At 44.7% G+C, this 27,785-nt stretch overlaps 1 protein-coding gene across 1 annotated transcript in view; it reads left to right on the top strand.

The window, feature by feature from the left end:
• Positions 1 to 27,785, top strand: part of SCML4 (Scm polycomb group protein like 4) — a 64,668-nt gene that overhangs the window by 28,909 nt on the left and 7,974 nt on the right. The window contains exons 3-6 of the mRNA XM_005418414.2: positions 2,341 to 2,470; positions 5,030 to 5,230; positions 8,421 to 8,615; positions 22,810 to 23,073. Coding sequence (XP_005418471.2) covers positions 2,341 to 2,470; positions 5,030 to 5,230; positions 8,421 to 8,615; positions 22,810 to 23,073 — 790 coding nt within the window. The remainder of the gene's footprint in view (positions 1 to 2,340; positions 2,471 to 5,029; positions 5,231 to 8,420; positions 8,616 to 22,809; positions 23,074 to 27,785) is intronic.

Raw genomic sequence — 27,785 nt, 5'->3', positions numbered from 1 at the left:
CTGGCTCACCAGTCAGGCACAAAGGGTTACAGGGAATGGGGTGACATCAGACTGGTGGCTTGACCCTGGGGTTCCACAGGGCTCCATCCTCAGCCCTGTGCTCTTCAACATCTTCATAAATGACTTGGATGCAGGACTGGAAGGGACACTAAGCGAGGTCACAGATGATAAAAAACTGGTAGGAGCTGTTGACTCCTTCAAGAGCAGGGAGGCCCAGCAGAGAGACCTCAACAAATCAGAGGACTGGGCAATCACCACCCATATGAATTTCAATGAGGGAAAGTGCTGGATTCTGCACCTGGGATGGATACATGGACAGACTGGGCAATGAGAGGCTGGAAAGCAGTGCTGTGGAAAGGGACCTGGGGGTCCTGGTCGATGGCAAGTGGAACATGAGTCAGCGGTGCCCTGGCAGCCAGGAGGGCCAGTGGTGTCCTGGGGGCATCAGGCTCAGCATGGCCAGCTGGGCAAGGGAGGGGATTGTCCCACTCTGCTCTGCACTGGGGCAGCCTCACCTCGAGTGCTGGGGGCAGTTCTGGGCGCCACAATGTAAAAAGATATTAAAGTATTGGAGACCATTTAAAGGAGAACTACAAAGATAGTGAGGGGCCTTGAGGGGAAGCCATATGAGGAATGGCTGAGATCACTTGGTCTGCTCAGCCTGGAGGAGACTGAGGGGAAACCTCATTGAAGTCTACAACTTCCTCATGAGGGGAAAAGGAGGGGCAGACACTGATCTCTTCTCTCTGGTGGGCAGGAATGGGACCTGAAGGAATGGCCAGGAGTTGTGTTAGGGAGGATTTAGGTTGGATATAAGGAAAAGGTTCTTCACCCAGAGGGCAGTTGGGCACAAGAACAGGCTCCCCAAGGAAGTAAGCATCAAGCCTGATAGAGTTCAAAAGGATTTGGACAATGCTCTCAGGCACATGGTGTGACTCTTGGGGATGGTCCTGTGGAGGGCCTTGATGATCTTTGTGGGTCCCTTCCAACTCAGCATAGGCAGTGATTCTGTGAAAAGAAACTGACAGCACTTTGTCACTGGTCATTCCTGATCCCAATCTGAAGGCAAAACAACTCTGCAAAAAGAGGACAACACAAGCAAGTGAGAAATAGCACTAGCCAGGGCCAGCTCAGGGTCCCCCATACCCTACAACTGCCATACAGCAGGAGGTCAAATCCACAGCTTGTCTCAGAACCACTTATTTATAATTTTTCCCTCTTTCAGACTGAAAACAAATGGACTTAGCCTGCCCTAGGGGAGGTGGTGGTAAAAACTCACTTAGATGTCCCTAAGTCCTACATACTTCCCTCTCCTTTCTCCAGCTTTCTGGCTTTACCATTATACTGAAACAGTGACAGTTAGTTTAGACATTTGTAATTCCTGGTCAGGGACAACAAAAGTCTTCATCCAAAAGAACTTCTTCTCTCCATCAGGGATTGCTCAAGGTTGGGTTTGGAGGCAGTTGTCTGACTTCATTTCTACCTAAAATATACTTTGTACATTGTCCATTGAAAAACAACGAAAGGAAATAAATGTCAGAAGAACATTTTGGTGTAGGACATGTAAATATATAAACCAGCAAACTGTGTGCTTGGCTCTCTGCTTTCCCCCTACTTCCCTTCTTAGCAACAGGAAAAGCAAGAGTGGTACCTTCAGGTCACATCCATCACATCAGTCCTTTTTAAATATGAGGACCTGATCATCATTGACTGGTGAGATGTTGCCAGGTACTGGCAGCATAAAGACATAGTGATATTGCCCCGTAAATTCACATCATGCTTCTCTTCTCCAACCTGGGCTGCAGGCTGCAAAGCTCACTGGGTGCAGCAGTGCAGCAGTTTGTATTTACTAGCTGCTAATAACAGAATCTGGACCACAGTGTGAGCTTATTTACATGGGTGTCAGCCCAGAGTAGCCTCTTGGTGCCACTGGATTTATACAAGATTTACAGCCCTGCAACCAAGAGCAGAATTTGGCCCTAAATTATGATGCAGTTAAAGACCCCATGTTTCCGAGTTGTGGAGCATTGTTTACACCCACATGAAATGGCTCGTAAAATGCCATTGCACTGATTTGTTGGAGTGTTAGGCTCAATTTGCTCAGGTGTAAATAACTACCCGGTGGGTGGCATAATATTTGCATCCTGTAGCTTAAGGCGTTGCTATCTGCAGCAAATCAGTCAGGCTTCAGGCTCCAGTATCCTCCTGGGAGCAGGATGGATCTTCTGGCCTGGAGAAAGTGATGCAATAGCAGATTGCTAATGAGTGGGAGTTCATGGGGCGTGACATCCATAGAATAAAATTGGAATATCTTGTGTATACTTTCATTATTTTTTGCAGCTGAAATCTCGTGTCCTGATGACTCCTTTAGCAATCTCTCCGCCGAGGAGCACGCCAGAGCCGGATATCAGCTCAATCCCCCAGGATGCAGCCACGGTACCCAACTCAGACACCCCACAGGCTCTCACAGGTACTCAGCCTCAAGTGCTCCTTGGCCAAGGGGTGAGCAGGAGCCACGGGCTGGCAGCCAGATGTCACAGCCAGATGCTGGGCTTTCCAGAACAGGGGGAGCTCATGAAAATGGGGTGTTTGCAGATTAGTCTAGTGACCAGTGACAAGGAGCAGAGTTATCCTGCAAGATTGTATTTTGACTGCTGTGTGTCGAGTTTAGTGGAGATGTCAGTCTCGTTGCTCTTGAAATGTGAACATCAAAAACCCATGAATGCTCCATTTTATACCTAACATTTTCACCCCATCTGATATGTTGCAGTGATCAACCTAAATCCCTGTGTGAACATGAAACATCTGTTACAGCTGTGGGGAGAAGAACGGAGGAGCCGTGGTCTGACTGTAGGCAGGGCTGCCAGCACAAAAACCCCAATGCCTTATCACAGCAGCAGGCATAGTCATTTCCAAATCTAGTCAGAAAACACAGACTTACTCCTTCTTTTTGTTTATATTACCAGAAGTAACATAGGTCAAAGCTTTTAAACTGATGTAAATGAGAAGAAAATCAACAAGACAGCTGATTTACCCTGAGATTTCAGCAGAAAAATGGATTAGATAACATTAGAATCTAAACACAACACATAAATCCCATTATTTCTTAGCTGGGATGCACAGAGGAGAAGTTTTCCATCTGCTCTGGTGGCAGAACGATACTAAACTCAGCAACAATGACAATAATATATTTTATTCTCGTTTATCCCTTCACACGCAAAGTCTGCAAAGCACTTGGCAAACAGCAGCTGAGTGGATGGAAGTGCCCTGAGAGGTTGTGCCCAGGGCTGCTTTTGGAGTGGGACAGGGAGGCACAGTCCTGCAGCCCTGCCAGATCACCAGGGTGGCTGCAAAGGCTCTGTGGGTCATTTCAGGCAGTGCCCCACACCTCTGTCTGCCCATCCTCATGCCACTGGCACCTTTCCTCCCAGCACCCTCCCTACAGAGCATGCAGGTTCCCACCAGAGCGGGGCTGGCAGCAGGTGAAGGGAAGCTCAATCCAGCTTTTACCTCCCTCTCTGCTTCAGAAGGACTGTAGGAACCCTGGTTCCACAGTGGGGGACTCAGCACATTGCCTGCAGAGTCCCTCCCACAGCTGAGCCCCGACAAAACCAGTGGATTGTCACACAAAGGCCGCATTCTGCAGATTTGTCAAGGTGTAGCACTCTGGGAAAGCTGCACTCTGATATCCCCCTTCAATTCCTGCATGCTGCGGCTGTATTTTCAGTGCACTATCCCTTTGTTTGTTTGGCATTTGGAAGGTGTGAAGTGGTGTAATGATAAATATGATTGCTATTATCCCCCTGTTTACCCTGGATGTACTGCTTGAGCCCCTTCTGCTGGTCCCTGCAAGATGGGGGAGCAGAGTGCACTGTGACAGTTGCACTAGATTTTCATTATGGTGATGCAAACTGTAAATTATTTCCAACTTTACACAGCTGTCATCATGTCCTCCACTCTGCTTGATGGGGTTTTTTTGTCACATATCTGATTTCTGTCAGAAGATAATGTTATATTGTTTGAGAGATGACAGCTCGAGCACACTCAGCCAGCTATTATAATATGTCTCACTTTAGCCTGACTTTAGGCTGTGTCTTAGTCGCCCTTAGTTACCCAGCTCTATCCCTGCTTCCCCTGAGATGCAGTTAGCCTCAGCCAAGCTTAAAATAAGTTCATGGTAGTGAGGAGAACACTCATTTTTTGGCTATTGCTGGCAGGCCTGATGGCATGGAGAAAAACTGCCTTTGCAGCTTATGAGAGGAGGCATGCAGGGCTTGGCTGTGGAGAGGCTGGGGCAGACTGCCTCAGGGACCCCTGAGCAGCACAGTCACGTTATTGCAGTCCCAAAATGCAGCACTGCACACCATGTACTGTTTCCCTCAACTTGATGCAGTTTGTAGAGTGTTAGGTTGGACATGAAGGGTTAGGAAGCTCCCAAAGACCAGATTTCTGCCATGGCACTGTGCAGCATAAACCTCCAGAAATTACAGCTGCGTTTGAAGAAGCAAGGATCCAAAGCCTTCCCAAAAGTCATCAACAGAAGAAGCAAGGCTCCAAAGCCTTCCCAAAAGTAATCTCAGAGCAGTGCTTCTCACAGTAGCTCTCAATGAACCAGTTTAAAAACAGAGGAAAAAAATAAACAATCTGAAAATCCACCTCAGGCTGGCGTTCCCTCCTTGCTGTGAAGTCACCACTGGTAGTCACTGTTCTGCACTCGCAGCACATTGTTCTGGTCACAAGTTGCATGGACAAGGTAGCCTCAGGACAGCAGACCCCAGGCACGTATAGGAGCTTTTTTAGATGTGTGTAGCTTATCTTAGCATGACACTGAGCTAAACCTAAACTTGGCTTGCTTTGCTCTGGCAATGGGTCATTAGCACAAGGAAGTCTGGCTCTGCCATCACAAGTGGCAACAAATCACCAGTGAAGGAAGAACTTGGGGAATGAATAGAAATGTCGAATGCTAGCATTTCCTAGGATGCTCCCAGGACTGTTTTGTAATAACCTTGTTGGGATTTTATGTCTACAGTCTGCATTTATGTCAACAAGCAAGCGAACCTGGGGCCGTACCTTGACAGAAGAAAGGTGCAGCAGCTGCCAGAGCACTTTGGCCCCGAGCGGCCATCAGCAGCCCTGCAGCAGGCAGTGCAAGCCTGCATCGACTGTGCACTCCAGCAAAAGGTGGTCTTCTCCCTCCTCAGGCAGGGCTACGGAGGAGAGATGGTGTCAGGTAAGGTGTTTGTGCACAGTAGGGAAGTGCCTGAAGTCTTAACCTGCTCCCTAATCCTGAATGCCCTGGATGTCCCGTTCCATCAGTGGGATGGCAACCAGCTCTGAATATCAGTTATGCCTTTGCAAAATGAGCTGCTGCAGGAATCACCTTGGTGTCAGATGAAAGAATGGTGGTAAGGGGTATTGCAGTGGTGATTCAGGTGAGGAATGTGCACTCCAGAGTCTGCTTCTTACCACTCTTTGGAACAGTGCTGAGGCCAGGGCTGAGAGCTGTTTCCATGCAGCTGTTCAAGCATGGGCAGCAATGCCAGCCCACTTCATGACACACAGTGCTACCACAAGTACACATGCATGCCTCGTGTGATGAGGGTGGCAGAACTCTGGAACAGGTTGCCCAGAGAAGTGGTGGATGCCCCAAACTCAGATTCCCCAAACTCAGATATATTCAAGGTCAGGCTGGATGTGTATTGGAGCAATCTGAGCTAGCTGAAGATGCCCCTGGTCATTGCAGGAGGGTTGGACTAAGTGATCTGTAAAGGTCCCTTCCAGCCAAAATCTTTCTGTAACTCGATGATTCTGTATTTCACAAAATGACAACTTTTATGGATTTAGCTGCTGGTGTGTCCCCTGTCTGCAGCTCAGGGGCCAAACCTGCCCTCTGCTACAGGAATTGCAAAAGCCCCACAGCAATTCCCCGTGCAGCAGGACTGCACACAGTCTACACAAATATATCAGAGAGAATCAAAGACCAAGGGGAGCTTCTCAGCAGTTCCTTGTCTTCCTGCAGTGGCACTTCTTACTGTGTCCTGATGAACCTCCCATGTCCCACAATGAATCCCCTGACCTGGTTGTCAGTGTGAATATGAATTTTTCTTCTATCACAGTGAGAGTTTTGTGTCACAACATTCTTTTGGCATATGGGGATGCAGTGGGAGTGAAACAATGATCGGAATATGGGAGCAACACTCTCCAATGAGCTGCTGCAGATGAGTCAGGCACAAACACAAAGCCAAGGATTGCAAGTCCAATCAGTTTCACAGGGACTGCAGATGCTCAGCTGTGCCACTGGGACCTTCTTGTGTGGGAGCCCATGCTCTGGCCCTCTGTACAGCATATAAATCTTGCTTCTTCCCTCTCCTCGAGTTCTCTGTAATCACAGGTGTGCCTTCCCTAAGGGACACCAAAAATACTCTGAGAATGATCCAGACTTGTTCACAGAAACACAAGACTGAATCAATTCAGTGCGAAGTTTCATTTTTGCCTAGTTCTGTGCTGCATATATGATTTTCATTAGAATCAGGAGAGTCATATTATGCACCAAGCCTGCCAAAATCCTTGGTCTCAGCTCCTCTGAGCTGGCTCAGCTTCAGCTTCACCTGAACTAAAAGCACCTGGTCAACATTTCTCCCAATTTCATGGTTCTTCTAGTCATCAAAGAGAGGTGAATGGACTCCTAGTCATGGCATGGCTCTATAATTGCACTTCACTCCCAGCAGTGCAGATGAGTTTTGTCAGGGGCTTTCCAATCTTCCCATGGCTTGGCTCACAGATGCTCCACCAGCTGTGGAGCATGATCCCTCTCAGCAGCTCAGGCCAACAGGAAATCTCTGAAGCTATCCCCGAAATTATAAGTCTAATGTTGCAATTTTTTCTTGTTAGTAGTGGTGGGAGCTAAACTATAGGATTGAGAAAGAACCTTCCAGGTGGAAGACTTCAGGCAGCCATATCATGCTGTCCTCCCTACAAACCTGTTGAAATTGAATGTGTCTTGCTACAACTGATCCTGGTGGGTCTGTTTTGACCCCTCCACCTCTCCCATGGCTTTTATGCCCTTTTTTTGATTCCTGGCTAAGTATGCCCCCTGACAGGTTTACGCAGGAATTTTAATTGCCCTGTTCTTACCCTTAGATGTATTTCTGAGAGCCACCCTCATCCTGCTAGGCTGAAATACACGGTTCCTTTCAGGTGAGGAAGATCACTGCGTCAGTGAAAGGAGTGCAGGTATCTTGCCACAGTCCCACATAGCAGGACAGTGTTGGCTGCAGTGCCACAGGGAAAATTTCTGTTCCCCAAACATCAACGCAGTCTGCCCGTGTGCTTCTGCAAGTGTGAATTCCCCCTTCTTCAGCCTGTATGCCAGAATGATGCCCATCAATCCATCTCAGGCTTCTCCAGAACTTTGTATGTCAGCTTTAACACTCCATTTTCTCTCCTGGAAATGTTTTGTTCCACACCTTCTAGAAATATACCTGAGTTTTTCATGACAGTGTCACCTTGCTGTTTTATGGGCATCTGGTAAGCTTGCATTATCATTTCTTGTCCCACCAGGTTGTTTTGAGCCTCTTCAAAGAGTTACGGATTTCTAAACATTTTGTATGTTTATTTTCCAGATTTTTTTCACCCATTTCTACTATCACGGAAGTCAAAATCAGTCAACCCATTGTGTGCAATCTCCCAGGCCTCTTCTCCATTGATGGTGTCTGCCAGATTACAGCATCCATAAAATCCCAGCACAGACTGCTGCTGGTTTCTCTCTGGGACTTGGGATCTCCTGCCAGCAGACCCTGTTGCCATTTCTTGACCCACCCCTCCTATGCAATAATTTCCAATTTAATGCAAGATTTCTCATTCTCTACTGAATTCTGGATTGACCACAACTGCCAACATTCCCTTGTCTATAAATGCAGTTAACCTAGTAAATAAAGATCAACGATGAAGCTGTTACCTCTCTCTTCAGTACAATCCTGGTACCTTTCATTCCTTCACAACCATGCCTTTAATTCTTATCTCCCCATTATCATTTATAACCTTGGGTACTGCTGAAGTCAGCCTACCCATCACTATTGGTGATCACTGCACATCACTTTCTCTGCCCTTCCTTAGACCAGGGTATCATGATAGCCTCCTTCTAATCACACGACACAATTTTCAGGTGGATGCATATATTAGAAAACCTTGCACTGCTGGCCATGCCAGTCAGCATCTTTCAGCTCTCCGGGAGGGAGGTGATCTGGGTCACACAAACTCAGCTCCTTAAGCTATTCCAGTTTGTTATGTGCTTCAGGTAAGGTAATTTTGCAAAATACTTTAAGACATGCAAATACTTGAGTAAAATTATTTCCCCTGCTCTCATTCCCCTTTCTGCCATGCACCCACAGGTATTGAATTGCTCCTGTTTTGCTTTCCAGTTTCAGCTTCTTTTGAGGGGAAGCAGCATCTCCAGAGCCTGCTGGTAGTGAACAGCATCGGGTACGTGCTGCGCTTCCTGAAGAAGCTGTGTCGCAGCCTGCTGTGTGACAATCTCTTCAGCAACCAGCCCTTCCAGCAGCACAGCGCCGGCACAGAGAGCCCCGAGGGCTGTGAAAGCACACGGATGGAGGCAGGTAGGCTGCTTGGTCACCTGGGCTCAAGATGTAATCCAGCAAGAAATGACTGTCCTTTCTTGGTGCTGTGTTGTATTTGTGGGGTGCCCCGTGGCAGGGAGAAATGATGAATCTGACTCCATGTTCTTAGAAGGCTAATTTATTATTTTAGGATGCTATATTATATAAAAGAATACTAACTAAACTATACTAAAGAATACAGAAAGGATACTTACAGAAGGCTAAAAGATAATAATGAAAACTCGCGACTCTTTCTCCAGTCCAACACAGCTTGACCCTGATTGGCCAGTAAGTCAAAACAATTCAGATGAAACCAATGAAACAACCGCCTGTTGGTAAACAATCTCCGAACACATTCCAAAGGAGCAAAACACAGGAGAAGCAAATCAGATAATTTTTGTTTTCCTTTTTCTCTGAGGTCTCTCAGCTTCACAGGAGCAAAATTCTGGGTGAAGGGAATTTCCAGAAAATATGACTGTGACAGTACTCTGCTGTGTATGATAGGGAACTGCAGGCCTCTGTGGGACCCTTCTGGAGGGAGGCAGTGAGCTTTCTTGTGGTATTTTCCCAGTGGCTATAGAGGAGGTGGTGTTTGGGTGAGAACCACTGTGCTGAGGTGCCCCAGCAGAGAAATTTTGGGCCAGCACATTATGGTAGCACAAACCTAAGGTACACATTATTAGCTGTAGCACAGACAGCCTGAATCCCAATCTGCCACCTCCACCCATGAGTATAAACCTAAATGAGCTGTGACTGCTAAGTGATTTGCTTTGCTACTTGCAGGGATGTTTCTCCTGGCTTAAAACCTTCTTGGACCAGCAATGTCCCTGTCTCAGTGCTTGACCGTGTGGGGCAAAGCCTGGAGGAGCTGTGGCATGAGGCAGATGCATCCAAGGATGGTGGTGGTCCTGAGGGGCAGCTGCCCTGAGCAGCACTGAGCTCCCAGGTAGTTCTGAGCTTCCTTCTTGTTCATATTCTGGGACAGGGTGCTGGCCCCACACAGCCCCCACGGAGCTGGGACATGCCTGCAGCCCCATCTGCAATCAGAAGCTGGGAAGCTGCCCTGGGCCCTTACTATGGCATTGCAAAAGCTAGTTTAGAAAAAAAGGAAGATGTAAATTATGGGCATGAGCCTTCATTTCACCTGCAGTCTTTCTCCTGACTTAAAAAATTTTTCCTTTTCTTTTATTAACAACACTGTGGATGTTTGGGGAGGACACTCTCTCGTGCATTCAATTTAATGGCAGATACATGCTGGCAGATGAGAGAAGGATGTTTTAGTGTCCACAATCATGATTTTTGAATCACTTGTTCACTAAGAATACCCTCAGTGTGTGCTTTGCTCACCAAAATGGGAGAGGGCTGTGCACACGGTGCAGAAATAATCTTTTTGTACAAAGAAATCCAACTGCCACTCTTACACATAGGGGAAGAAAGGCAGAGCCCAGACTGAAAAGCAGTATTTTTCTTTCCTCTCCACTAGGACATTTGCAGCGAGCTGAATGCTTCTGAGAGGTCAAGGGATTTCTGTAGCACCGAGGAGTGCAGCCCAGGAGGCCTGGCATTTGCGTTTGCATTTGCATTTTAATTTGCATGTACATTTGCATTTAGTTTCTCACGGCAGGGCTGTGTGTGAGAGAAGGCAATTCCACAACCTGAGTTTTTTCAGTTGCTGTTACACTCTGAGCATCTCCACTCCCACAAAATTCCAATGCAGATGTCCCTGACACCATCCTCACTGGATCTCCCCAGACACTGAGGATGGGCAAAACATTATTTTTCCCTCAGAATAGACAAGGGATGTGGGTGTAGGCAAAGCTTCTTTCCTGGGTCTCCCACTGTGGGGTGGGGTGTGTATGTGTGTGTGCAATCAATAGCCCCCAGAAGCAGCATGGGCTGGGCAGCCTGGGCTAGTCAGGTAGGTTTAAATTAGCCATGAGGAAGAAATTCTTTACTGTGAGAGTGGTGAGCGACTGAAACAGGTTGCCTGGAGAAGCTGTGGGCGCTGCATCCCTGGAAGTGTTCAAGGCAGGTTGGATTGAGGCACTGAGGCTATGTTTAATGCTGCATTGCCTAAATCTCCTTCCATCCCCCCAGGAGACAGCATTTTTCTGCAGCAAGGTCAGCCTGGGGGTTCCTCTGCTGCACAGAGCAAAGTCAGGGCTTCCCCACAGCGCAGAAACAAGGAGGGCCAGTGATGAGTAGGAGCTCTGCTGCAGATGGGTCTGTGAGGGCTCCTGTTGGGATAAAGCTCTCGTGGAAGGAGCAGGGCCATGAAAAAACACCACAGGAAGCCACACAAAGCAGTCACATTTTTCATTGTTTCTGTTCCCCATCTTGTAATCGAGATGTCCTTTCTTTTAAAATCATGTGCTTTTCAACCCCTTTGCACCAATGAATCTAATCCAGATATTGACTTTGGTGCAGTTACCCTTGATTTACACCATCAGAAGGGAGAGGAGAAACCAGCATCGTGTCCAGCCATATTAATCCACTTACCCCACACAGGAGTCACCTCTTAACCTTGCCCCAGAGCACATGCCCCTAAGCCATAACTCACCTGTGCTCACAGCAAGCTGCCAGATGCTAATGGCTGTGTACAGGCCAGGTGGGATTTGTTGACATACGCACATATCACTTACAACTGTGTTTTACATGCCTAGGAAGTGCACACTCATCAGGCTGTGCTTAGAGCTGCAATGAGCCTTGCTGGCTGTGCATCACCCTCCCTGCACCTGAGCCCACGCTCTGCCTGCCTTGCCATGGGCCCTCACCTGTCTCATGCCTCACATGAGACATTCCCCGGGACTCTTTCTCAGCTGTGAAGGGACCTTCTGGCTCATGAGAGTGATTTGTGGGGAGCAGTTGTGGGATGACTCCCAGGCCTCCTGGGAAATGCCCAGCTTCTGGTCTGCATTGCAGCAAATCCTGAGATGTTATCTGTCACCACAGCACCTGGGTTCAAAGCACCTCTGAACCTGCACGCCAAAATTGTCCATGGGAGCAGCAGAACAGTTTGAGCTTAAATGATGGCAAGACCTGGGTGGCCTGTGCAGAAAACCCTGTGAAGTGGGACAGGGGCTAAATGATGGGAAGCCAACAGAGATCCCGTAAAGTGTATCCACTCTGAATTCAGATTTCATCATTTGTCTCATGCTCAGCTGATGGAGGCTTGGATGGGAGCATGAGAAAGGTACATTTCTAGGACACCTACACACTGTTGACATGCACCTATGAGATATTAGATTATTCTTCAGAGGAAACCATGTTTAGAGGAAACTAAAAAACTTCTGGCTAGTCTGATGGTGGGCACAGAAATGGGAGAAGTCTTTCTTTTATGTGGGAAGCATTAAGTTTGATAAGCTTTCCCTATCAGTCGATCCTTTCCTTGCTCTTTCTGTCCCAAACCTTGGGTTTTGGCTATTTTGTTCTGTTAGACCGTTACATGGAGCATGACTGCATGTGGCTGCAGCAAAACTTTATGCAAGAACTTTGGTGGCCACCCTGTATTGTTTTTATCACAGAGGAAGATGGGAAAGCCTGTGAATAAGGTCCCTAGGCTTGCTGTTCTCCCCATGGCTAAGTCAAATTTGGAACCATATGGAGTTCCCTACCACTATCCACAGGAGAACAGCTTCTCTTCTTGTTGCACTGGCTGGAAGTAGGGATCTATATGGAGCAGAAGCACAGCAGGATGCTAGTGCCTCTGTCTGTAGGAAGGTGGGCTCTTCCTATCCACAAGCCCTTGAAAAGCTGGTATGACAAGCACAATAGCAATGCATGATAGCAGTGTGACTAAGTAGGCAAGACACTGGCCTGGGAATTGGATTTTTATAAGAGACTTTGCTATTGACTATGTGGGCAAGCCACTCTTCCCTGCTGTACCTTTATTTGAGTATGTGTCAAAGGAGGGCAATAATTCTTGCCAACATGTGCAAAGCCCTTCTAAAACAGCTAGGAAAAAAGGAATAATATGATAGAAAACCACATATTATTACAATCAATATTTTCTGTTGCAAGCACCAAATAAACAGCAGCTCAGAAGTTTCAAGCCCTGAGAGAGTAAGAAAAATGCTGTCTTTCCCCTTTCTAGTACCATGGCTTGTTTAATCTTGTCTTGTTGCATGCTATGAGGAACAGCACTCCTGGCTTCTCAGCATACTCAGAATAAATGGCTTTTATGGCTATCAATAGCTTCAGTGCTCCTCAGCATTTAATTACCTGCAAAGGCCATTTATTGCCTCATATATTCCTCTACCATGATCATTATCCTTTAAACAATAAATAAAACATTAAGGTCACTCTTAAAGAGGGAGCAGAGACATCCAGCCACAACAAAGTATAATATAAAAAGTTTATATGGTCTTTGGGGCTTTTGGATTGATGGCAAAGCCTGCAGTGCAGTTGAGAAAGGCTGGGATAGCCTTCCTTCCTTCCTTCCTTCCTTCCTGCCTGCCTTCCTGCCTTCCTGCCTTCCGCCCTCCCTCACTCCCTCCCTCCCTCCCTCACTCCTTCCCTCCCCACCTGACACAAATGGCCACAAGGCAAGGCATCCAACCAAGGACCCTGGTGCTGAGGTCCTGATGTACACTAAGGAGCAAACCCTGGCAGAAAGAAAAATAAGAGATGGATGGAAGAGAGAAAATTCAGCTGTGATGTATTTTGCCTGGACTCTATAGAATTGGCAGAATTGGATAAATGGAACTTTCTGACCTTTAAGTTGTGAGATTATTGTTTGCTAACTCACAATGAAGACTCTTTTCCTTTAATTTTATGAAACTGTATCTCTTTTGGATGCTAAGCAATGAAGCTGCAAGCAGACATCTCTTCAGCAGCCAGCCCCAGGGAAATCCTCCTTCCCACATTCTGCCGGGCTGTTTTACCTTCACTGACTTTAGGGGCTGCAAGGAAGTTCATTCCTTTTGAAAAGCTACCCCTGGAGGGGGTAGGCATTCTGCTCTCAGCAATGAGTGAGGAAAAGCCCGAAGGCCTTTTTGTCCTTCAGCCCAAGATGTGCTCAGTGCCGTGGCACAGACACCAACAGTGCTGGATATTGCCTGGGCTGCAGCCATGGAGGTTGGGAAAGAGAGCCAAGCTATGAAATAGAATTTAAGGATGCTTTATTTCTCCATATCAAAGGGTATGCATAAGGAAAGTGGATGAAATGATGGGCATAAATGCATGAAGCATGATGGATGAGATCATATCCACTACAGAAAAGAATACCCCTGGGTGTATGCATTTAATTCAAGCTTTACCAGCAGTCATGTAGAGGAAGCATGGACACTTTCAGAGCCCTAGTCAGGTAAATTATGTGATTGTTACTCTGTTTTAGCCCCAGATTTAGCTTTAACTTTGTTTTAACTGGTTAAGACCTTCTCCCTAGAGCTATATGATTCCTCTAGGAGATGTCTGAAGCTAGTAATCCAGGCTTTTATTTTAAATAGTTTAAATTAAAGTTGAAACAGGAATTTTCAATCCTGAACTTCTAAAATATTGATCCAGATACCTGTGATCCAGTATACCAGTATTTCAAGCAGTCACATGAGTGGGCCACAAGCCAGAAGTGGTGATGGGAAACCTCTGCAAGTGCTGCAAGCATAAGTCAATATGACTCACCTGGTTTTCAAAGATTCGAGTGTGAAAAAGGGTGAACCTCAAAATCCAGCACTTATTAAGTAAAACAAGAAAGTTTTTGGAAGAAAAGGGAACTTCTGCTTGTGAATCTGGATGAGAGGGCCCTTGCTTCTGGGACTGCCTGGTTTGTGGTGCCTATGGCAAGGCCTGGGCTTGCACCTCCATGGCAGGAAGCTGAGAGTGGGGAAAGGGAATCTGGTATTTAGGCTGCTTCAATATGACAGGTTTCAAACAAGATTCAGAATTTTTTCCACAGGACATTACTGATTTTTGCTTGGATGTTCAGTTTTTCAGCTCAGTTTTTCACATTCCTCATGTTGGTCTCTTTTTTAGCCTTTTATCGTCATCCCTCCCTTATCTGTCTTTATCTGTCTTCTGTTTCTTTCTATCCTTTCCCAGTTCACTACAAAACAAATGGAACCCCACACACAGTGGCATTTCCATGGAAATCATCCACTGGTTTTCTTGAAAAATCTTGGCCACTTTTTAATCAACAGGGTTCCCAAGTTCCTTAGGATTTATTTGTTTGCAGTAATTATACAGAGTACATCAAAATGCCTTTAGGAAAGTAGTAACCTGCAGCATCTGCCTGAAGAACATTAATTTGTTGGCAAAATGAGTGCAAAGCAGGGGATTAAAGCAATGAAGAGAGTACCAGAAGCAAATTGCTGGTGGTGACATGCAGTTTGGTGTTTGTGCTGGCCATGGACAGCAGTGAGCAAGGTAAGGGTGCAAGGCAAGGAGTTGCACCACCAGCAGCTGGGCAAGAGAATTACATCCTCCAACTGAAAATAAGCTGCAAATGGTGGCTTGGGGAAGGGAATCAGGTACTTTAAGGTGGGTTTCTTCATGGAAACATGACTTAAACAAAAAGGTGGCAGTGGCTTCATCAGAGAAGCCGGATTTTAGGAAAATGCAGTGAGGCTGGGGATGAGTCCTAGGATGGGGTCCCAGGGGTAAGCCCAGCTCACCAGCAACATGGCACAGTGATGTGGGGGGAAGCTGGCTCTGTAGGAGCATGGAAAGAGGAGGGGATAAAAAGGCTCAGCAAAGGGGAATTGGCAAGTTCCTAGCTGCTGGGATTGAAGTCAGCCAGGGATGTCAGAAGCAGAAGCAAAGAAGACAGGAAAAGAAAGGTTTTGTGAAGGGGAACTAAGACTTCAGGGCTCGTATATGTTGTACTTATACGAGAAAGAAAGACAGAAGAAATATCAGAAAGACAGAAGAAATATCAGAAAGGCAGAAGAAATATCAGAAAGTTCAGCAAAGCAGCAGCACTGGGCAGGGAGAAATGAAGAAAAGACTTTATAAAAGATCTTATACCCGCATACAAACACGTGCACAGGCTCATGCTTTATATGTACTATTCTACGCAATTTCTGGATGAGAATATTATATTTATTAATGAGCAAACACAGCTTATTTTGCAGTCACTGCATTTTGCTGTAGACACGTCACTTCTTGTATCTCAAATTATTTGTTTTTCAAACAATAAAAAAATTACTGTTAGACATTTTAAGCCAGTACTAAGCAATATGATTAAGGGACATTCATCATGGTGGTAGCAAAACAGAAATGCACTAAGTACTTCATCTGCAGAGAAAATACCTTGAAATTTTCAAATAACACAGTCATTTTCATCTAGTCTATTTTGTATACAGCTTTTTTGTGACTTCTATCAACGCTGATTTATAGGGATACAGAGTGCATTATAAACTACCCTGACAGAAAAACCCCTCCAGCTACTGCTAGAAGCTGGAAAGGGAAAAGATCGATCGCAGCCTCTCCCACCTCCCTCTGCCATGGCAGAACCATTGCTGCGCTGAGACACAAAACCATACAGCCCTGATAAATCTTCTTTTCATGATGTACACTTCGGTATAACATAAAGGCAGGGGAGGAGGGAAGAAAGAGGAGGAGCAGGTCTGAAATCAGGTGGAAGAGACCAAAGGAAGACTTTTATTACAGCCTAGATCCCTGTGTCATTGAATTCCCTTTGCCTGCACTCATGCATGTGCCTAAACAATTTGCCTGTGCTGTAACATAGGACTAAAACCTCTCTGTTGTAACAAAATGCATTTACTCAATCCTCCCCAAGCACTTTGAAAATGGAAAAAATTCCTCAATGGGTTATTTATTCACATGAGCACCTTTTATTATTAAATCTAATATATTTGTCAGCAGCTAGCATTTGAATTTACTCTATCTTTTTATTCAGTTTGGACAATAAAACCATGTTGATCTGTTCCCAGCTGGTGTCATTCCCTAGTTCTACTGCATTAAGCACAATGTGGCTGTTGTCTGGGCTGCAAACACTCAAGGGAAATTGTTTAAATAATGAAAAAAAATTGCTTATGCTGAAGACCTAATCAGGACAGCATTGGATTTTGGAAAATTCTCTAAAAAATTTAGATTCTTGATGTTAACTGACTGGCAGCTTCTCCTTGGGGGACTCAGCATTTCAGTTACTGCAAAATATTTTTTAGCAGCTAGGACACAGCTAGATGATACATGGTGCAGTAAAGCTTCAAACTAAACCCTGGAGAATTCATTTCAGGTTTTATCTCCACAGTGTGACCATAGTTTCAGTGTTCATAATATCTGCATTCACAAGTGAATGAGGCATATTTACATTTTCCTGTTCTGACTAACTACTAACCCCCCCCCTTTTTTTCCCCTGTGGATGCAACTGTGTGTTCCTATAACCCATGCAAATGTTCTCCCATAGACTAAAAACCGCAGGTGTGACAGCCCTGGCTGCTGCTGGCGGATGCCCTGGGCTGCCTGCTCTCTCCCTGCCTCTCTGCAGCAGCCTCAGGGATGCTGCGGCTCCCTGGGGATGTCTCCATGCCACTCCGCCCTGGCAGGCAGCGAGCAGCTCGGCTCTGCTGCTACAGACCAGATGTCACTCCCCATAATGTTTTCCTTGTCCAGCCACGGGTTGGTGTGGAAAAGGCCTGGTCCCTGCCCAGCTGTGTAGGGGGCAGATGCATGCACCAGAGAGTGGTGCTGACACGGTGCAGAAACATCTGCTAAGGGGTGACATCATATTTTCATTGTGCTGCATGTCTGGATGGGCAACGGAGCTAAAAGGAATGGGCTGGTGCTGTAATCCCAGAGTAAATCACAGCAGCCAGAGCTGGAAAGTCTTAATCTATCACAGGAGACTCTTATCTTTAGATAGATGCATGCAGGCTCAAACTGCAGGGAAGATAAGGACTGTGGTATATTCCTGACTGGACTGAAATGTGTGAGGCTGTTTGGAAGGAACAGAAAAAAATCTTTTAAAATCCTTTAAGAGTTGATGTTTAAAACAGAAGATAGCAGTTCAGAGCCAAGGCATATCTTTCATAATCTTAAATACTGTTTATACCTTTCTGCTCTCTCCCTGTCTGGCTTACACTAGATTGAATTGATGGTTAAACTCATCTGAAGGACTTCCTCCTACACTTCAGCATTTGCTTTTTGTGTTTCCCCACTTCTATTTTTCTCTTCATGAAGGCTGAGATGCAGGGTTTCTAAGCTGCTGCTTAAACCTGTCCCCTCCCCCCTTCCCCCACTCCTCCCTCACCCCTCCCATCTCCCTGACAGGGCAAATGCCATCCTTGTGCAGGGAGCAGGAGCCAGGCTTAGGAACTGTAAAATTGAGGCAAAGATAAAACCATACCAAGAAGGAGCCTCTCGATAGGAATTTGACACTGTGGCTGGCTCCTCTCAAAATGACTGGGAGATAAAAAAAGACTGGCCCTGGCTATGAGAAAGGAGAGGTCTGAGGAAGCTATGATATCATGCTGCTTAAAATATGGAGTTCACATCTGGTCAACCCATTATAGACAATATATGGTAGCACTTTAAAAGGTACAGAGAAGGGTCAGAGGACAAAGCCCATCACTAAATGATATGAGGAATAGGAGACGACACAAAAAAGGTATAGTGGGGGCAGAGAAAAGAAAGACAGAAATAAATCTGTATTGACTGTGAGGAAAATAAATTATTGGGGAATTTAATTAAAGAAAATACAAATGATTGAGCATTGCAGGTGGTAAAGTAAAAGGATATGAAATAACATTAAAGTATTGTCCTAGAAAGAAGGGCAGTTGTCCTGGGAAGCTACTGGTGTGTAAAAGGGGACCTTGCTGGCTTGGGGATCAGTGTCCAGCTGGCTCAGAGCAGGGAGTGTTTCCAGCAGTGCCCCAGGCAGCCTTCACCCAGATGCAGCCACTTGATGGCTGTGCAGGATATGGTCTGTTAGCTGGGAAAGGGACTCTGGTCCCACTTCACTGCCCTGACCTTGGGCTCTGCTGTCCAAGCAGCGATCTGGGGATGAACCCAGCAAAAGGCATGGGAGTACCAGGAAAGGGAAATCTGGGTCAATGAAAGTGTGAGATGGGTGGAAGGGGAAGAGCCTGGGGAGAAAGTGGCTATGAAAATGATATGTGTGGGAGGAGGGAAAGTAGAAAAGAGAGATAGGGAAATAACTGGCAAAATGGGAAAAGATAAGTCAAGATAGTGGTATTATGGCAGAAGAGAAGGAGGAGGGGGTGACAGGGAAGAACAGAGGGAAAAGCATGGGGGGGGGTATAAGGGAATGGAGGCTGAGAGAGGTAAAGGGAGAGAAAGATGTAACACGAGCAGTGATGTGGGAGTAGCAGCAGGTGAGGAAAGTGGTGCAAGACATGTTTGGCCTGGGAGCAGAGAAGGCAGAATAGAGTGTCTCTGGGGTGTACAAATAGATTTTGCCTGTAGGAGAGATTCTAACAAACTAAGTTTGGGCTTTTTTTAAGATGTAGAAGAAAAAGTAAGAGATTAGATCTGCTCAGGAAAAGGTCAGCTAGGGATCATCTTTCCTGTGTATATACTAGTCTTCATTTCCTGCTTGACTTGAAATTGATTTTCATTTGCTTTTCTAATGTGCAGTAAGAGTCAATTCTTTTGTCTTCTGGAGTGTCTCTATTCCCAGATGCTACCAAAGGCCCAGTGTTTGTTTTCTGCAGTCACACATGCAGCATGCATCCATGGGGCACTGCACAGTGGCAAATGAGTACTGCTGGGGCAAAGAACTCAACATTTGACAGAAGTGAGAGACAAAACAAGAGTTTTCCTTCATCTTAACGGAGAACTGAGGTCCAGAGTTAACAGATAACCTGACTAAGGTCACGCATCTTCAGGAATTTGGCTAGGAATCTTACAGACTGCTACTTTTAAGAAGCTCAGCTAAGGAAATGCACATTTTTTTAATTGGGAAGGCACCTGATGCTTTTTTTCTCTCCTTTGATGCATTTTGAGGTGTGCTGGATGTAACAGCCTTGGGCTTTTCAATCCAGCTGCCTGTGGACCATTCATGGAAAGGAAAACTGCCAAAGTGGCTTAAGCATCTCAGGGTGGTGAGCAGTTGTAGCAGAGACTGCTGTGCTCAGAGCAAAAGCTCAAAGCAGCTTTCTCATAAATCCTGCTTTAAAGCATTGTGTACTAGTTTGTCACTAATGTGTGGGAGTGACTACCTACAAAATAAAATATGAAAGTGAGTCAATACAGAAGGGCTAAGCTACAGATTTATGAACTGTTGCGTTTTCAACCCCAATAGAAATTTATATTTTCTTCCATTGTCTCAAAAAAAGTGTCTTTTCCCTAATTGACCAAAGTGGGATTAGAAGCTGTGGTGGCTATATACTTTACAAAGCTTTCTGGGAGCTTACAAAATGCAGATTTTTTTTTTTATACACATCATCAGTGGAACCTCAAGTCGTGCAGCTTCTCTGTGGTGCCAACTAACAGAGAGCTGGAAAAATAGGAACACAAAAGCTTCCACAGGGTTTTTTGGTTTTTGGGCAGTGGGCCACTTGAGATGATCCCTGCTTCCCTCGGTCCCATGAAGACATTCATATAACTTTTCAAATTCCCAGAGCATCTTCCACTGGGGGATGTTTCATACAGTAATGAATGGAGGCTCTGGCTTGTTCCATGGCAATAGGCATCATTCCCATTCTGGAGCCCAAAGCAGAGATGTGAAATAAGTTGACCTAGATCAAGAAAAGTTAGGAAGAGATCTGACAGAGATTGGCTCCTTGTTGTAGCCTTGTACACAATTCATGGGTGTTCTCCCTTCCACAGGGAGGTGATATCTGTGCGTGTCTTATTTCACACAGACTGTTGAGACATCCATCAAAAAACCCCTGGTGTCTGCTCAAAAATTTTGGAGAAATTTACACCCATGGCAATAAAAGCTATATGCTGTTTATTTAGCAGGGCTCTTTTAATGTGCTGTTTGTTGTTTTGATGGTCTATGTCTTCTTCATATTGTAATCATATTAAAAGAGCATTCTTTTCCTGGAATAAAGAGGTAATGATTCACAAGAGGCATAATTATTCCATACAGTGCAGGCAGGATGCTGCAGAAAGAGCCATCTTCTTTATGCATAAGAGGCTTTTATTGCAAGTGTTCTACACAGTAATTAAATTCCTTTGAATGAGGAGCCTTGATTGGATTTTCTTTGGTTTATTGGGAGGAGTTTGAAAAGCAAGGTATTTAGCTCAATCACTATATAATTTTGGCATCTGTTGGAGGTTACGGGGAAAGGTTCAGAGTGTCTGATGCCCATTTCTCTTATGTGTTATGTTATCTGAACTCCCTTGAATTCAGTTGGATTACACCCTATCTGTATTTGTATGAGAATCAGGCTCAGAAATTCCTGGCAGAAAGCAGCAGGACACCTGAATGCATGCTGTAAGAATCCAAATCATCTAAGGGAAAAAAGCCTTGCTAAAGGAAAGTTACTTGCAGTTGCAAAGGCATATGCCCAAAAGCAAGAAAATTTCGCGTTTGCAACTTGCCTTCAAATTTGATGTTTGCCTTATGCTGAGTCCAGCCTTGGCCCTGAATGGGACAAAATTTAAAAGAAGCAATAAAATAGAACAATGTAACAAAAATCTGTGCTGTGGCCTGACACACAAGTCAAGATGATGGTATGGCACAACTTGTATTTGAGTTTTTGAGATAAATCATGTTTGTTTAACATTGACTATGGTACACAGCTTCCAAGTAATGTTGGTTTGGTTTTTTTTTAAGGAAAAGAGTGAAAATGTAAATTAAAAGGAATACTCTGTTATATAGAGCCTCAACATCTATTAGCAATGGAGTTTGTGTCTTATGGCATAAATTACAGCACAAATTCTTCTTGTTACTCAATAAGGCTGCATAACACATCAGGAGGAGAGTGTTGCTCAGGCCAGGAAGCTGATGTGTGACACCATGAGGGAAATTTCACCCTGCTCTGATGTCTCTGGTGGGAGAATACTCATGATGAGGAAAGTGGCCTTTTCAACAGCTCAGAAAAATGTCATGGGGCAATGGAAGGCACTTCTCTAATCTAGGGGCTCCCTGCCTGCCAGATGTTAACACCCAGTGGGAATCTCTAAAGCGCAGGTTGCCAGCAGGGTTCTGTGAAGTTTGGGATCTCATAGAGGTTTCCAAAGGCTCTGCTTGTATCCCAGCAGTGATACTTGGGCTGGGTGACAGAAGGGCTGGTTTTGTAGGGAGAATGGTGAGAAAAAGGAGGAGGAAGACCTGTGGCCATGTTTTGTGAAGACAAAAAAAAGGCAAATAGGAAAGACATGGATATGAGGAAACTGGAGGAGGAAGTCAGTGACACAGGCATGGAAATGTCAGTGACAAACTTGAGCCTAAATGTGAGGGGAAATGGCAAAATATACCTGTGTGCTGTTAAACCTGGAGCTAGACCTGCCTCATGCCTGCGTGTTAGACAAGCATAAGGGAGTGTAAGTCTCCAAAATAGGTCTTGAAGTGCAAAATTTGGATTATTGCCAGGAATCTGAAAAGCAAGGTATTTAGCTCCTACATAGTGTGAAAATTGCAATGGAGAGGACAGGAACCATCATAGCAATGGTTTGCAGTTGTCTGTGATGTTGGCACATTTGAACCTGAGTCGGGTCCAAGTGACTCACACATAACAGAGAACTGTCCATGAAAAACCTTGGGTGTGCTCATCAGTCATCAAGCCTGTATCCTTGTGGAATAGTGGGCCTGATGGATGTCTGCAGCTGAGGATGCTTCTGATTAATTTTGGTAATTGCAGCCAGAATGCTTTGCTTTATTACCTTCACTCCTTCCTACTGACTGCCAGGCATTTTGAACCTAACAAACTGCCTGTGTCATTGTCTTCCCCTGTCTCCTTCCTTTCAATCCTCTGGTCTTGGTGTATTTGAGGAGCACCATGAGTCCAATTGGACCTGGGCTAAGTGGCCCAGGATTTTACAGAAAATAATATTGTAAGCTGACACGGATGACTCATATCAAGCCATATCAAGTCCCTCTTGTGACTCTACTGACTTTGAATGGTTGTGTTTCCCTTCACTGTCTATTAATTCTCAGCAAGGACCTCTCCTGGGGCCAGCTGTCTGTACAGAAAGTTGATAATGGAGTTACACTTTGTGACAAAAAAAATGGGAATTTTGGCTAAAAAAATTTTTTGTTTCAAGGGTTGATTAAAAAAGTTTCTGTTTTACTGCTGTTTATGTTGTGTCTGGTCTTCCTGAGCAGAGACAGTTATACCTGAGGACTACCTGGCTGATGCTCCAAGCAGGAAGCAGTACAGTGTGGATCCTGCCGACGCTGCCCTGGGCTCCACGTACACTGTGCGCCAGAGTCCTGCAGATGGACGCCCTGCTGGAGGCTCCTCTTCCTCCTGCAGCCATCATCCTGCCCACATGGCTTTAGGGGGCTCCTCAGCTACTGGCCTGCGGCACCAGACCTCCAGCCCAACCAGAAATGGGGCCTATCTTGAAGGAAACCACCAAAGAAGTGGTAATGTAACACCTTCCATTTAGCAATGTGTGCTGCTATGCTGCTGCTGTGCTGCAGTCTTAACTCATTCCCAAATTCCCAAGAAAATTAGTAAGGTGGTTCTGTGATGGAATCCATCTAGACCACTCCTGCTTCTGTTTAGAAGGGGAAATAATAACCTATGTAAGCACAAAATCAGTCTGTTCACCATTAAGTAAAAAGGTGGAAGTTTTGTAATGCTGTTGTTATGTAAGCATATGCATTACATATAATTGTGTGGCAATCACACCTGTTATTATCAGCTCAGATGTAAGGACACTAATATATAAGGCATCCCTCCCAAAAATTTATACTGCCTACAGGCAGGTACCTGTTATTTGTGTGACACCAGCTGGGTACAAGATGTGATGCAGAGCAAACCCAAATATTAGTGCCTACCTCAAAGCATTTACCCAGAGGTTTTGCTTCCTAGCTCTGTGCCCATCCCGCCCCTTTAATTACGTACCAAGCCAGATTTTGCTTGAAAAAGACTCTTTAACAAAACATATGTTTTTAAAAATCATTCAGCTCATGGCTTAAGGCTCTTTTATTCTTCAGGAAGCAAAGTCACAAGAAGTTTATCTGCAAATTCAAGAAATGCCATGGAAACCACTGCATTCAATGATTCTTCTTCCCTTTCTTTGTATTTTTGTTCAGTTTCCATTTGCTGGGGCCCTTGCTCCACTCATCCACTACAGTTCCTAGTGGTCATGCTTTTTTTCCTCTTGAAATTACCCAAGTTCATCAGATGGGTTAGCTATTTCACTGAACTTCAGTTAACTTTGTTTGCATTTTCCAAATTCTCAGTCAACAGGTCTTTATCAGTAGTAATGCCAACAGTGTCTTCACCCCTTACTAATTATTCAAACTTCATGTATGCATTTTTCATTCTGATGACAGATCTAACAAAGGAGTTGAATGTCTCAGCCATTTTAAAGTCATTAATTTTTTCCTTTCCTCATTTATTAATGGAATCTACTACCACTCTAGTACTATTTTTTTTAAATCTTGATATATTTGCAGAAGATTACTGGTTCTCTTAGCCCCTTTGTCTACCATTATATCATTACACTGTCTCTTTGCCCTTGCATTTCCCTTGGAAGCTTCTGTTGATTCTGCATATTCTTGCTTGGAAGCCATTCCAGAGTCTCTTTCTAGTATCCTTTTCTTAATCATTACTTAATTCTTTCACATTCCTCACTTCCCCAACATCTGTATTATTTCTTGTTCCTGAACTTTCAGTATTTAATATTTTAGAACATTATTCTTCCAAAATATGTATTACAAGTATTTACCCCTGTATTTATTTGTTTATCTAAGTTTGCCTTCTTAGATATTCAATACCTACCCAAAACCATCACTGACTTTGCTATTATTTTTACACATTTGCTTCCCTGGTTTAGCCCTGTGTTAGTCTATTGTAGAGACCACTGGTAAGTGTTTGGTTCTTGTAATTATCTCATTCTTTACTTACAGAGTCAACTTTACTCAAAGCAAAGTGGATAGTACAGAAATACACTGCAAACAGCTTGTAAAAGTTTGTCACTAGGAACTGGTGGCCTTAGTTACAAAGAAAAGGGAATGAAAAGCCATTTTCTTTCAGATCTTGTTCAGTGCCTCGCAAGGTGGCATAATCAGGTGTTGGGAGGACAAGAGGCTCACTGTGCAGAGGATTCACTTACATCTCTCCCACCACTTCCTTAGAGCCTCCTAGCAGAACCGGGGCCCTTCCACCAAGCTTTATAGTTAGCCACTCTGAGGAGCCAAGATTTACCAATATTGATACTTACTTGCCTTAAAAATCTTGATCATTCTTCTTGGGATCAGTCATTGTCTGTTTGTAGCACATGTGAAGAGCCAGGGCAGCTCAGAGCAAAGGTCTGTCTAGCCACACGCCTTTGTCTCCAGCAGGAAACAGCAGCATGCCCCAAGGAAAGGGACCAATGCAGAGATGGTGGTGCATCCCTCTCTGCCTTCAGGAATTTGTGGCTCAAAGACTTCCTCAACCAGAGGTGGTAGATTCATACATAGTAACCCTTCAAAGATTTTTTTCCTCTGGAACACTTGATGGCTTACTGAATACTTTGTGAATTTTCAGAATACACAGAACTTCTGTGCATAAGAATGTGTTCTGTGGAGAAATACCCTGGTATCAGGGGACAGAAACTATGTTCAAGGGACTGAAGCTTAAAATCAGAGCTTCTTAAGCTTGTTCAGCTGCATTGCTTTCCCTTTTTGTTTTACACTTTGAATGTCACTATTTCCCAGTCTTGGCCAATGTTTTATGAAACCTCCGCGTAGTGCTGAGCAGGAAGCTAAAATTCAGGAGACACCTATATCTCTCTTTTTGTGATTTCCCACAAAATCCGCAGTCGTTACTAAATGGTAGGCTGAAACAGGGCTCGTGGTTTTTTTCGAGAACTGAATCAACAAAAAAGTCACTGAGTCGTCATGCAATAAGCTTTACAGGTTCCTGTTTTACTCTGGCTTTAAACCATTAAAAGCCCTTTGAGGAGCAAAGAGGGAGAGATTGCTTTTGAACCAGGCATCCATGACATGAGTGCCACTGAAGCAGTCACAAGAGACTTGAAACTGCTACATATACTACCTGGGGTTAACAGAACTCATCCCAAAACAGCTTAGTAATTTTTATGTGACAGTCATTTGACACTTGCATAACCTAGTTCCTCTGAGGTCTCTGGGTCATTTGGCCAGCTCAACAGTAAAGGCTTCCTAAAACAAATGTATGCAGTGATCATCATTAAAATGGTTTTGGATTCATTTATGTTGTTGGAGTTTTCCTAATTTTTAGGCATTTATTAGTCCTGGTATCACCCATTGTAGATTAGGGTCTACCATTGGTGATAGGGTAGGGGTAGGGTGTAGGGTTTGCCTACGTGCAAACCCATACAGGGTTTGCCGTCAAGGTCCCTAACAATCTGTGCATGAGTTTTTCTTCTTCCTAGGCATAATTTATATGTTGCTGAAACACAAGTAAGCAAAGATGAGTAAGTGGAGCATGTCAGTCTCTGTTCTTATCCTCTTCAGTTTGTATACTTACGAGGCAGAGACGGGCTCATTAAAAAGAGGAAGAATTTATCTCTGAAACCTCAAACCAACCCTGTTTATTTATGGATAGTTTTGAAAAATAACTTGCCTTATTTATCATGGTGGGCAAATATCATGGAAAAAGCCATAATCATAAAACATATCTCAGTGCATAGCAGAACATGTCTTTCAAGTGGAATGGATGAGATTAAACCTCAAAGCTCTCATTAATGCGATCGGAAGCCTGATGCCTAATTCTCCTTGATTATGCTAAAAAATTCTGAATAAAAAGAGCAAAAAATATAAAATCTCATTTCAGAAAGCCAGTTGGGGCTGCAGACAGATAAACATGCACTTTTCTGTCATCATTTGCCAAATTGAAGCTTTTAAATTAGAGAAGGAATGGTCAAGGACATCATAAACCTTTCCAAGCTTGCTTACATAACAGACAAAGCCTTTATCCCAAGTATGAAGAATTGTGTGTTCAACCACACTATAATAACCTTAACCTTGCCCTGTAGCTTGTTATTTTTATGGAGATTTTATTATCCAGTATTAGCAGTTAATTATTATCACCTGAGGGTCTTTGTTAAAGTGGCAATCCTGCTTATTAGTACACATATTTTCTGAAAACATCTGGGGGCATGGGAGTTGAAATTTCTCTTTTTCCAGAATAATGCTGCAAGCAGTTCATGGGGGGCAGATCCAGCACCGCCCCAAGGCAAAGGAGCTGCTGATGGCACTGTGAGCCTCAGCGCTGTATTCAGCAAATACAGCCTGCCTGCTAATTTTTGAGGACATTTCAGTCTGAAAGTTTCAGTGCTTCCAGCGAGCTGCCTTTTTGTTTCACCTACAAAGGAGAGGCAAAGCAAGAAAAGCCCGGACAAATATTTAATATTTGTGCAGGTGGATGCTGGCTGCTCCTGCAGCGGGCGAGGAGCACCTGCGATGCCGCATCCCCGCACGGGGCTGAGGACACCAGGCAGGTGGTGCCCGACATGTCCTGCCAGCACCGGCCAGTGCAAGCAGGTGTGCTGAGCCTGATCTTTGCAGAACTCTCTGCTGATCGTGGCTTCTCAACACCCTGCCCTGCCCCACATATCCTGTAGTTGTGTTCTCCCAGTCCCCTGCTTGTCTGTGCATCTCTTCTTCTCCTGCTTGGTGTGCCCTAGATTTTTAGAAAAGTATCTTAAAGCCTTCCTCCTTTCCTTGTTTGTAGTGGAAGGTGGTTTGTTTTTTAAAATAATTCCCATTCCTCTGCACCTTTGAGGGTCTGCTACTTCTGCTTAGTTTCAGTAGATCTGCTACTCCTTATTATCTGCTCCAGTGCAATCAGAGAGAACCTTTTAAAATTTCATTCCCACCCCCTTCCCCTGAGGCAAAGAAATCATTTAGGCCTGCAGCAATATTAAAGTTCATCTGTCACTCCCTTTCCACTCTTATCTATCAATGACTATATTCCCTCTGGGCTCTGTTTGTTTGCCAAGAACATATTTAGGGAGTCTGTTATTTGTCTTTCCTTCTTTTGCAGGTTTAACTCCATTTTAGCATTTTATTTCCTTGTCATGCCTCTGCAGCCATTTGGCTGTTGGCTCTGTCTCCATTCTCCTTCTCAGGAGAGCCCAGAAGTTAGAGATGAGTGGCAG

This window comes from Geospiza fortis, unplaced genomic scaffold, assembly GCF_000277835.1.
Source record: "Geospiza fortis unplaced genomic scaffold, GeoFor_1.0 scaffold98, whole genome shotgun sequence".
Classification (NCBI taxonomy): Eukaryota; Metazoa; Chordata; class Aves; order Passeriformes; family Thraupidae; genus Geospiza; species Geospiza fortis.
Note: the sequence above shows the minus strand (reverse complement) of the source record. Positions and strands in the feature narration are given on the sequence as shown.